Here is a 12,858-nt window from a genome sequence, read left to right on the forward strand (position 1 = left end):
CTTCTTTAGGACCCCATATGACACGTACACAAAACAGAAACGGATGGCTGATTTGCGCAATATAAGATGAAATGCCTAGATAAGTGATATTATGCTTTTTTGATAAATAGGGGGAAGGAGAGGGAGGAAAAAATATATAAAGCCGACCAAAAAGGGGAATCTGTGCTGTTCTGCCTTGCAACGCATGAATCCATGTACTCACCAGTGTCTGAATAAAGACTGATTGATTAAACTGTTCCTGTCTTCCTTGGAGGTTTCTTCCTCGCATGTTTAGTATTAAACACATTTTTTATGATAGCAGAAACCCTAACATGCCTGGCATTGATTACAATTAGACCAAGTAAACATTTCAGTATGAATGCAGTCAGATTAACAGCATGCTAAGCAGAACACTTGTTGGACTAAGTTGAAGTTCAGATCTGGGGGGGTAATGCCATACAAAATACGTTGTTGTGCTGTGACGATGTGGGTTCTGGCTCCACGCTCCCATGGCTGTTTGGGAACCCTTGAACCCAACACCGTCGATAATGTTACCGAGTGAGCTAGTCAATGGAGGCAAATAATTCCAGCAAGGGGAAGGTAAAAAGTGCAAAAGTGCTTTTATTAAAAAAAGTGTTCATAAAGTGCAGTCCATTCAATAATTAAATAATCCATTAAAAGAACGTGGAGGTTAATATAACAATAAATAGAAAAAAAAACAATCCTTTAAAACGAAAGGTTAAAATCTTCTTTAGGAAGCAGTCTTTAAAACAATAACAAATCCGGTGCTTTTCTGGTAGCGTCTCACCTGCTTATCCCGTTTGGGCCAAGCAGCAGGCAAGACGCTCTCTGCAGCTGCCCTCCTCTACACTTTCGCGAGACTGGAGACCTCCTGATCCCTGGCTTCATCCCAGTCCCCGAGACTTGATGTCCACCAATGACCAGGACGCACACACTGGGGACTCCACCACCAAGCCTCCCGACTTCCGCTGCCTTTCCGCGGCCTTCTGCGGCTCGTCGCTTTCCTCTAGGCACTCCCGCTACCTGGTCACTCAGCGGGAGCAATATCAACTCAAACGTCTGGGTGTTGGCCTAACACCCATCTTCCCTACAGCTGCCCTCGATCGTGCGCTCACCACACGCACGCACCGCCTGCTTCCTCGCTCCCTGTAACCTCCGTCCTCTTTTCCTTTCTTTCCTTTTTCTTTTTTCTCCGATCAATTCTTTTTTTCACCCCCGATCGTTTCTTTTTCTTCCCCCAAAACCGACTCGCGCTTCTTTTAAAACTTGAGGGGCCATCAGAGCTGTAGCATTAGCCACGGGAGCAATCACGAATGTGGGCAGTTCCTCACCTGTGCACACGGTGAGAAACGCCCACATCGACGACTGCCCCGCGGCTCGCTAACATCGCCCCTCACGAAGCCGCCTCGGGTGCGGTGATTTAAAATGAATGGCCTTTGCTCAACGAGCTGTGGACCCATAACACCACATGTGCCAGTAATGAAGGTGTGTAGTGTGCCACAGTTTAAATGAGGGGTCATCATTTTGGAAATTCTCAGAAAGGAATAGCCATAGCCACGAGTAGAGTCATTGAACAAATTAAGACGAAGGACTGATTTGGTGAATAAAAACAGTACATTAACATTTTTAAATAATTTGCTATGTTTATAGTTATTTAGTTTTGTCACTGGGACTGTGTATGATATTAAATGACACAGTATGGATTTTTGTTTTGTATTTTGGGCTTTAATTGCACTTATTGTAAATAAATATTCACTGATTTTTACTTTTAGGTTGGTATCTTGAGAGATGCCCAGTGTCCAAGTTGTGTCAGGGTTTGCAAGGAACAGGGCATCCCTGCCTATTTGTCTTATTGTCAGAGTATTTCATCATATTACATTTCCAAATGATGCGTTTTCCCCATTTCTCTTCATTTGGACCCTTTTCTGACAAGTCAAATGAAATGACACCTTTTATTGGCTAACTAAAAATGATTACAATATGCAAGCTTTCTAGAGCAACATAGGCCCCTTCTTCATTACAATAGGACACACACTAGGACAAGAAACAACACTGGTAAATCTTTAAATGAAAAATCTTAAATGTAAGAAATGAATAGGTTCATTCAGGCTAAGATTAATTTAACAAGAGAGAGAAGAACAATGTATGGTCAAGATCTTTGGATAAGATAACTGTTTCTTATCCTGGTGTGTGGCTATAAAAACAGGGAACTTCAGTTTCTGTATTACGTCTTGCCTGAAGAAGGGGCCTGAGTTGCCTCGAAAGCTTGCATATTGTAATCTTTTTAGTTAGCCAATAAAGGGGGTCATTTTACTTGACTTGTCACTACATTTATCATGGCTAACACGGTACAAGACCCTAGTACTACAGACCATTTTCTGAGAAAGGGTCTACAAAGAGTTTACAGTTTTTCCTTTCTTTCCGTTCTGAAAAAAATTTTAAAATCTCAAAAAAATGTGTCTTTTTAACGAGTTTCATGGCTGCAAAAATCACATATGAAGCAAATTTAGCAGTTCATGTTGAAAACTGCATTGGGAAAACTCTGCTGTTCTGCTCATCATTACCTGTTGTTGTTCGTGATGTTATATTTTACATGAACAACAGAGTGAGACTTGGTCCGCTTGACTAGGTCAGTGGCAGTGTGGTGGATGTCAGTCAAGCGTGCAGATACGAATATTGCACAAAATTCCCTGCTTTATGCTGAACCTAGGCAAGGACACGCCCCCACAAGACTATTGCGCATGCACGGCGTTTTATTCCTGAATTGTAACGTGCTCGCTGTCTCTGCTTGCTTGTTTGCGTTTTTTCCAAGTTATACTTTGCTGCTACCTTTTGTAACTGTGTGTTGTGCATTACTGACAAGTAAGTTGTTTCTTTTTTGCAGTGTTCAATGTAACTTAATATCTTAGCTAATGTTGCAACTTATGTTGATATTCAGTACAAGTATAAAAAAGTGCTGTTATGGCTATGTTTGCTGTTTGCAAATTAACATATTGTTAAGTTTGCACTGTTGACCTTTGGGGAGAGATGCGCTGTACTTTACTTCGCTCCAGGACATTAAAATGTATTGATTTTGGCAGTATTAAATGTAAATGTTATTTATTTATTTTGGTAAAAGATTGCCGTCTTGCGCATTACGGTGTACCTTTTATTCTGGTCAATAGTGCCACCTACTGGTTTGATTAAACAATACGTAAAGTTAAGTAATTGATGTTTAGTTTTACATTGCTCTTCCTGAATACTATGTCACTCTGACATTTAGTTATGTTCATATATGTATTTAATTTTTATTTGTGCACTTATCATATTCGTTTATTTCTGTTTAGATACCCCGCATACACATCTATTAAAGTACTTGAAGCAAGCTGGAAAAGGGTGTTTATCTACTCTCTGGTGTGGCTGTGTTCTTTCTAGCTGAGGAATTAGGCCAGCAAGTGTACAATCAGCACAGTAACGTACAACTGTCCCTCACAAATATCATTGTGTTGTTTAGATGTGACAATAAATCTGAAATGAGCTGAAGACATAACCATTTTTTTTAAAAATCCAACGCTGTTGTCCTCCTGCAATAGACGTAAAGCAGGACAGAACAAAATGGCATCTAATGAGAATGCTGCTGCTTTTGTTAACCGTAAGCAGTGACTTTCTATTAATCTGTGACGCCAAGATGAAACTGATAAAAGCCTTGGCTCAGTTGGCTGGACCAACCTATGAGTCTGTTATTTTGAGGCAAAGTAGATTTGGGGGGTGACTTATTTGAAGTTGCTGTACGTGATGGCTGGCTTGTTGGTAACATAACTGACAGAACCCTCAGTGTTGCTTATAATATTCACTGTAACAGCAGTCATGTCATTATGTGCCAGGAAATGGTGGCTGCCCACTCAGACACTGGCTCTTTACACCTTTCCTCGACTCCCAGAGCTCAGTTGCTCTTGAGTGCTCAGTTATGGAGTGCACCATAGGACACCTCAAATGCGTGTAGTGGTGTCTCGTGTCTCTTGGATGAGGCTCCTCTCCCAGCCAATGAGGTCTGCAGCATTGTGACTGCATATGTATGAGGTTCATTAGCATAGCCCATATGTGGTGGTTTTAAAATGACAACCAGGCAGTGATCAAGGTGTATTCACATTGTAGCCACTAGATGGCACCACTGAGCCCCAAACCCAAGACACAGTATTACCCAGCACATTACTGAGATAAAATAAAAGATATTTATTTATCCACAGCACCTATTCAACAATCATCTTCCAAAGATTACCCACAATATACAACAATTCTTTCCTCCTCTCGTCCTCTTGTTGAGTGTTGCCTGTGGCCTCCCGACTCTGACTCATTGATATGAGGCAGCAGGCTCCTGATTAAGCTAGACCTGAGAATGCTTCTGGTGCCACACCATGTCTCCCTGGAAGCACTTCCAGACCATAAAAAAGTAGGGATATCCTCTCCCTAGAGCACTCTCTGGCAGCACCAGGGACCCTGGCAGGGCTGCACTCCTGGACTCCCACTGCCAAGCAGCCCTGTGGGCTGCCACAAGAGGACTACTGCCACCTGGTGTGTGGGGGAATAGAGCTGCTCTTAACTTATGGCTTCTGCTGGTCCCTCCATTATTTTATACTGGCTGGGCACAAAGTTCTCTTTTCCTTCAGCCAGCCAATCCATCCCATCTGGGTAATAAACCATCCTCCTTCCCGACTGGGATGCCTGTTCTCATCCTACAAGGTGATTGTGATTTTAAAAAGGGTAAATTGCTTAAAAATGTGCATGCAACTGGTTTAAGTATCAGATTATTTATTTTTTTATTTGCTGTATGCATTTTCCTGTTTGTTGCTATGTGCACTCTCAAATCCAACTAAGGTTTTATAAATGTGACCCCCAAAGCATCATAAAACCCTCCAATATCATTGTCTGACAAAACAGAACAATTAGACATTAAATAAAATAAAAGCCTCACAACCACCCATAGATAGTAGAGTCTATCATCTAATAATTCCCCAAATTGAAAGAAAATATCTCATGTTTAGATCTACTGGGTTTGAGGTGAAAAATAACAAGCAAGAAGAACACAGGAAGAGCATGCAGGCTGCATACCACACATAAATTGAACGGGAGCCTATGGGGTCGACCGATAGCAGTGCTACCCATCATATGGAGAAAAGAATTATGGGCTAGCAAGTGTTTGGCAAACCGTTGGGGAGCAGGAACCAAAATGAATTCCTACATGTCTTACAGTCCATAAATATTTGGACAGAGACAACTTTTTTCTAATTTTGGTTCTCTACGTTACCACAATGAATTTTAAATGAAACAACTCAGATGCAGTTGAAGTGCAGACTTTCAGCTTTAATTCAGTGGAGTGAACAAAACGATTGCATAAAAATGTGAGGCAACTAAAGCATTTTTTTAAGACAATCCCTTCATTTCAGGGGCTCAAAAGTAATTGGACAATTGACTCAAAGGCTATTTCATGGGCAGGTGTGTCCAAGTCCGTCGTTACGTCATCAATTTAGCAGATAAAAGGCCTGGAGTTGATTTGAGGTGTGGTGCTTTTGCTGTAAAACAGACAACATGCGGTCAAAGGAGCTCTCCATGCAGGTGAAAGAAGCCGTCCTTAAGCTGCAAAAACAGAAAAAAAACAATCCGAGAAATTGCTACAATATTACGAGTGACAAAATCTACAGTTTGGTACATCCTGAGAAAGAAAGCAAGCACTGGTGAACTCAGCAATGCAACAAGACCTGGACGTCCACGGAAGACAACAGTGGTGGATGATCGCAGAATCATTTCCATGGTGAAGAGAAACCCCTTCACAACAGCCAAGCAAGTGAACAACACTCTCCAGGGGGTCAGCGTATCGATATCCAAGTCTACCATCAAGAGAAGACTGCATGAAAGTAAATACAGAGGGTGCACTGCAAGGTACAAGCCACTCATAAGCCTCAAGAATAGAAAGGCTAGATTGTACTTTGCTACAGAACATCAAAAAAAGCCAGCACAGTTCTGGAAAAACATTCTTTGGACAGATGAAACCAAGATCAACCTCTACCAGAATGATGGCAAGAAAAAGTATGGAGAAGGCGTGGAACAGCTCATTATCCAAAGCATACCACGTCATCAGTAAAACACGGTGGAGGTAGTGTGATGGCTTGGGCGTGCATGGCTGCCAGTGGCACTGGGACACTAGTGTTTATTGATGATGTGACACAGGACAGAAGCAGCAGAATGAAGTCTGAGGTGTTCAGAGACATACTGTCTGTTCAAATCCAGCTAAATGCAGTCAAATTGATTGGACGGCGGGCATTTCATGATACAGATGGACAATGACCCAAAACATACAGCCAAAGCAACCCAGGAGTTTATTACAGCAAAGAAGTGGAAAATTCTTGAATGGCCAAATCAGTCACCTGATCTTAACCCAACTGAGCAGGCATTTCACTTGTTGAAGACTAAACTTCAGACAGAAAGGCCCACAAACAAACAGCAACTGAAAGTAAAGCCGCTGCAGTAAAGACCTTACAGAGCATTAAAAAGGAGGAAACCCAGCATCTGGTGAAGTCCACGAGTTCAAGACTTCAGGCTATCATTGCCAGCAAAGGGTTTTCAACCAAGTATTAGAAATGAACATTTTATTTCCAGTTATTTAATTTGTCCAATTACTTTTGAGCTGAAATGAAGGGATTGTGTTAAAAAATGCTTTAGTTGCCTCACAATATTTATTCAATCGTTTTTGTTCAACCCACTGAATTAAAGCTGAAAGTCTGCACTTTAACTGCATCTGAGTTGTTTCATTTGAAATTCATTGTGGTAATGTACAGAACCAAAATTAGAAAAAAGTTGTCTCTGTCCAAATATTCATGGACCTAACTGTATATAGCTTTCTGCAACAGGACTCTGTTGAGCTTTAAGAATATTCTCAATAACACAGTTTTATAATTACATTTTAATAATCTTCTCTCAGTCATTTAACTTCTTACTTATTCTGCACATCATCCACTTTGGGTGTGACCCCCCCCAGTGGCCCTTAATGAACAAACACCCCTGACTGTATACCTGTGCCTGCCCTTGTACCTGATCCTCTTGTTATTCTTCTCTCTCCTCCATGACTACATGAATGGTTCTCATTCTGTAAAAAGTTATAACTCACAATATGAAATTCCTACATTGGGAGACTCTTCATGTTAAACTATTGTATGATTTTCTGCCTCCTCATGTTTCTCACATAACATGCTTTAGTAAATTATGTGAATTTCTTAAGTTTCACTTAAATATATTAATGGAGGATGGCTAGCAAATAAAATAATTCTGTGACTCTGTGCTTTCAATGTTTTTTTTTTTCTTTTGCACTTAGACTGTAATCAAATGAAAATCGCTAAAATGAATTTGAGAGATTTTTGTAAGTACATGGACTGACTTTGACAGATCTCTTTTAAAGTCACATTTATTTCTTTTTTTACCCCTGCAGCTTTACAAGACAATGACAGCTCCTTCTTATCCTCACTGGCTCAGACATCTCTTCAATGCCTATCACAGCAGATAACAAAGGAAACGGATGTAAAGAAACTGACATCTGGATTAGAGAGTGTGATATTAGCCTGTTTGTCAGATGATTCTCTGCCGATTATGAAATTAAGAATGGTAGGCGAGACCACCACTCTGAATATCCTTTCAGACTCCACCACAGTCCAACAGGAACACGGGAAAAGGTGTAAACAGAGTGAAACACTGCAGAAGCCATTTTATTGTTTGGAATGTGGCAAACGATTCCCACGAATGAGCACTCTTAAGAGGCATAGAAAAATTCACACTGGAGAAAAGCCATATTGTTGTTCAGATTGTGGCAACCGATTCACACAATTGAGCAGCTTTCAGAGACACACAAGAATTCACTCAGGAGAGAAGCCATATTGCTGTTTAGAATGTGGTAAAGGATTTAACTGCACTAGCAGGCTTCAGGACCACAAAAAAGTTCACACTGGAGAGAGGAAACATTATTGTTCAGAATGTGGCAAAGAATTCACCACCAGCTATGGTCTTCCATACCACAGGCAAATTCACAATGGAGAGAAGCCATATTGTTCTGCTTGTGGAAAACAATTCAGAACCTGCAACGGCCTTCGGTACCACCGAAGAATTCACACTGGAGAGAAGCCATATTGCTGTTCTGAATGTGGTAAAAGATTCACGTGCACTAGCAGCCTTCAGGACCACATAAGGACTCATACTGGAGAGAAGCCATATTGTTGTTCTGAATGTAACAAACAATGTACTACTGCCACAAACCTTTTCGTCCACAGAAAAATTCACACTGGAATGAAGCCATGTTGCTCTGAATGTGGCAAACAGTTCACTACCCATGGTAGCCTTCAAGTCCATAGAAGAATGCATACGGGAGAGAAGACATACTGTTGTTCTGAATGTGGCAAGTAATTCACCACCAGCAGCAACCTTCAGAAGCACAGAAGAATTCACACAGGAGAAAAGACATATTCTTGTTCAGAATGTGGTAAAGGATTTACCTGCTCTAGCAGCCTTCAGAACCACACAAGAGTTCACACTGGAGAGAAGCCATACCATTGTTCTGAATGTGGCAAACAATTTTCACAAAAGAGTGCACTTCTGATCCACACAAGAGTTCACACTGGGGAGAAGCCATGCTGTTGCTCTGAATGTGGTAAACAATTCACCTACACAAACAGCCTCCAGAGGCACAGAAGAGCTCACGCTGGAGAGAATCAAATGCTGCAAGAAAGGCAGAAACCTTGGGGTGGCATGGGTTAATTACAAAACAAAAAAAGCTTCTAACAGCATAACTCAAATCTGGATCATGAAATGTCTGAGTCTTTGGAAAATCCATTCCACTCTGATAAATGTCATTTCAAGAACCATGCCTTACTGGAAAAACAACACTGCAGCTTCATCACAACAAAAGAATGGATCACGATCCTAAAACCAGAAGAAAAAGTGCAATATTTCAACAGGACTTATTGTCACCTCTACTGTTCTGTCTGGAATTAAACCCATTAAGCATCCTCCTGAGTAATCTCAGCCACGTATTCAATATCAGCTCTCTAAATGAATCAGAACCTCAGATAGTCACTTGCCTCTGCTTCAAAGATACCCAAAACAGTACGTCTCGAACAGGCGGCAACTGAATGAGCAGCTTCTCTAGGGGAAAACAATTTTCTGATGACATCAGGATGGCATTTAGGCCGGAATAAGTGTGCCAAAGCAGCCTCCACTAATGGGGAGCTAACATCTAATGAAAGTATCAATCTTGATCAAAAGTGTGTCATGAAAAATGTGAACACAGATGGAATTTATAAATACTAGTCTTTAATTGAGGTATAAAAATAAATCATAAGGTACTAAGGAAGTTGCCAAGACATACTGCAGTAGAAGTTAGGTTGAATTATTTGTCTCAGAAGGAAGTTTGCTTGTAGCAAGAAAGTAGAAAACATGAGACACCTTTGCACAGACACAAGAAAGAAATCCAAGACACAACCAGTATTACCATATATATATATATATATATATATATATTGTGAACCTCGCCCCGGACACAGACAGGCAGACACGTTGATGTCACCCACAAACACAGGTTTATTTTCCATTATCTTTTCACAATTCGCTCACCAACCCCAACTCCTTAGTCCAGGCCAATCCAATGCCTTCTCTTTTCTTCTTTTCCTTTTCTCTCTCTCTCTTTCTTTCTTTCTTTTCTTTTCTTCCCACCGCCTCCTTCCTCCTCCAGACGTTGCCACTCTTCCACCCGACTCTTGTCAACGACTGGAGGGAGGCGTCCTATATAGGAACCGGATGGGCTCCAGCTGCTCCCCGGCAATCTCCCGCGACACACCCCCGTGTGGCGGAAATGCCGGCTGCGCACGGAAGCCGTCCGGGCGCCCCTGTCGTCTTCCCCGGCTCCCGGAATAAACAGGCACTGGGGCGCCGCCTGGCGGTGGCCACGGGTCCCTACAGGGCTGGGCTTCCAAGCCCTGTACCCGAGGCCCCTGCATAACCAGGACGGCCGCCCCACTCGGTCTGGAGGAGGCACTCGCCTCCTCCGGTCCTCCAAAGCGCCCGCCAGGCTCCAGCCCCAGCCGAGGACCGTATGGGATAAACCGGCATTGGGGCTCCGCCTGGCGGTGACCACGGGCCCCTACAGGGTAGGGCTTCCATGCCCTCGACCCGTGGCCCCAACAGAACCAGGACGGACGCCTCACGGTCTGGAGGAGGCACAAGCCCTCCTCACATCCTCCTGGCGTCCCGGACGGGCTCCAGCCCGCCGGGGACCACAGTGCCCCACCGCTAGCGAGGACACGTGGGTCCGAACGGCACAACCCGAAAGGGCAGCACGTCCCCGGTGAGGGTCCTACTATGTCCCCAGGGCCCAACACGGCACCCTGGGACATCCGTCTTCGGCACCCCCTCCGGCGCAAACGTGCCCCCATGGTCTGCGCCGCTCTCGCCCCCGCTGTTCCCCGCAGCCGGGACACTATTGGCCTCCCGGCGTGGAGCTCTCGGAGCGGCCCATTTCAGGAGGGCAGGTCCCTGACGACGTCGTCCCCAGCGCTCGTCGGGGCTTCGTGCCTGTGGAAAAAGGAAAAAGAGGGCCAGAAGCACTGCCAGGACACTCACCCCGAGTGCCCTGCCGGTCTCCGTACCGGCAGTGCTCCCGCCCCCTTCCGACAGCCCCTGACTTGCCTGCTGAAGTCCTCCGTCGCAGGTTCCATGCCCGTCCGCTCGTTGTGCGCGGCACCGCTCTCGCCCAGCCGCCCAGGGGATCTCCTCTGCCCGCACAGAGGACGACCTTGCCTATCGGGGAAATCGGCACTCACCCCTCGATTCCCCTTTTTATTTTGGGACGCTATAACGGCTTGAGTCTGCCTATGGGAAAGGTACAGACCCTGTCCGGTTTGCGTCCCTATAGAGCGACGGAGACTGTTGCAGGCTTGGGGATCGGGCGCTAGGACCCAGGGCACTCATCAGCCCGTGTCCTGCTAACCCTTTCGCTTTCACTCCCCTCCCCTTGCATACAGAATTCACCGACGCCTGCAGTGTCGGACAGCCCCCTACTTGATACCGTTCATTCGGATCACGGCCGAGTTCGGTGGGCTTTCCTTTATGCTGTACGGAGTCGATTCCACTTACCGTCTCCGCGGTACCAGTCCGTCCAAAGATTTCAGCGTCGCGCCTTTCTGACGTCACTGACGCGCCCGCCGTCTCCTTCAGACTTAGCAGTTCAGCCTGGATGGCACCTAGCACCTGCAACATTGACAAGCACAGAAAGTCAGTTGACGATTGACCTACCTGCTTGTCAGTCTTCGCCGCCTGCTTCCTGTGAGGCTTCTCCAGCCCAATCGGGTCTCTCCTTGGCACGAGATGGACGTTCCCTGGTCCCGCCTCTATACAATCATTGGCGGGCACACAAGACACCCCGTCCAATCCCGTGCCCGTCTCAGGGAAGAATTTCCGGTCCGCGGCCATCTTGGCTCCTCTCCTCCTGGTGCGACGCCATTCCGGCTCTTCGGGTTGCAGTGCCTTCTCCATGGCAGATTCTTTCGCCGTCGTGGTGACCACAAAGCGCCGCGGATCGGCGTGCGATTGCCCTCCGTTTGGACCCGGGAAGCTCCTGCCTGCTAAACGCGAGTTCTGATGTGCCCTCCCGGGCCGACCGTCGGCAAGCAGGGACCTTACGTCCCGGATTCCTTCTGACCGAGGCACCCGCCCCGGCATGGACTTCACATACGCCACGCCGTCCAGGACGTCTTCATGGGCAGCAGCCACACAGGAGACCGCTGTACCCCTGCAACGTCCACTGAAGTTTTGCCGCACCAGGTAGGCATCCGACCGCATTCCGGTGGCGATCTGGGGAATTTCGCGTCTTTCGGGAGCCGTGAGCACTTCGCACCCTCGAAACCGGTGCGGGGTTGCCTGCTGCTCCGGGCCGTTCACAAAATTTTTATTTTGGGGTCCCCGTCTTGGCACAGACAGAGGGCCCCACGTTGGGCGCCATTGTGAACCTCGCCCCGGACACAGACAGGCAGACACGTTGATGTCACCCACAAACACAGGTTTATTTTCCATTATCTTTTCACAATTCGCTCACCAACCCCAACTCCTTAGTCCAGGCCAATCCAATGCCTTCTCTTTTCTTCTTTTCCTTTTCTCTCTCTCTCTCTTTCTTTCTTTCTTTCTTTTCTTTTCTTCCCACCTCCTCCTTCCTCCTCCAGACGTTGCCACTCTTCCACCCGACTCTTGTCAACGACTGGAGGGAGGCGGCCCCTTTTATAGGAACCCGGATGGGCTCCAGCTGCTCCCCGGCAATCTCCCGCGGACACACCCCCGTGTGGCGGAAATGCCGGCTGCGCACCGAAGCCGCCCGGCGCCCCTGTCGTCTTCCCCGGCACTTCCTGGTGTGGCGGAAGTGCCGGGCTCCCGAATAAACAGGCACTGGGCGCCGCCTGGCGGTGGCCACGGGTCCCTACAGGGCTGGGCTTCCAAGCCCTGTACCCGAGGCCCCCTGCATAACCAGGATGGCCGCCCCCACTCGGTCTGGAGGAGGCACTCGCCCTCCTCCGGTCCTCAGCGCCCGCCAGGCTCCAGCCCCAGCCGAGGACCGTACGGGATAAACCGGCATTGGGGCTCCGCCTGGCGGTGACCACGCCCCTACAGGGTAGGGCTTCCATGCCCTCGACCCGTGGCCCCAACAGAACCAGGACGGACGCCTCACGGTCTGGAGGAGGCACAAGCCCTCCTCACATCCTCCTGGCGTCCCGGACGGCTCCAGCCCCGCCGGGACCACAATATATATATATAATATACATATATACTCATTATTAATATAAAAAATAATATTTA

The 12,858-nt window shown here is 46.2% G+C and overlaps 1 protein-coding gene across 1 annotated transcript; it reads left to right on the plus strand.

Moving 5' to 3' along the window:
* Positions 1–7,629: 7,629 nt before the first annotated feature.
* LOC120534685 (gastrula zinc finger protein XlCGF9.1-like) lies at positions 7,630–8,424 on the plus strand. Its single transcript, XM_039762275.1, has 2 exons — positions 7,630–8,114; positions 8,292–8,424. The coding sequence occupies exons 1-2, from the start codon at positions 7,630–7,632 to the stop codon at positions 8,422–8,424; spliced, it is 618 nt and encodes a 205-aa protein (XP_039618209.1).
* The last annotated feature ends 4,434 nt before the right edge of the window (positions 8,425–12,858 follow it).

Source organism: Polypterus senegalus, chromosome 8, assembly GCF_016835505.1.
Source record: "Polypterus senegalus isolate Bchr_013 chromosome 8, ASM1683550v1, whole genome shotgun sequence".
Lineage (NCBI taxonomy): Eukaryota > Metazoa > Chordata > Cladistia > Polypteriformes > Polypteridae > Polypterus > Polypterus senegalus.

Bases quoted from the DNA above. Each gene is read 5' to 3' on its own strand.
- LOC120534685 (XM_039762275.1), top strand. From the start codon at position 7,630: ATGGTAGGCGAGACCACCACTCTGAATATCCTTTCAGACTCCACCACA. The intron at 8,115-8,291 runs GTACCACCGAAG...TTTCGTCCACAG, and splicing joins AGAACCTGCAACGGCCTTCG to AAAAATTCACACTGGAATGA.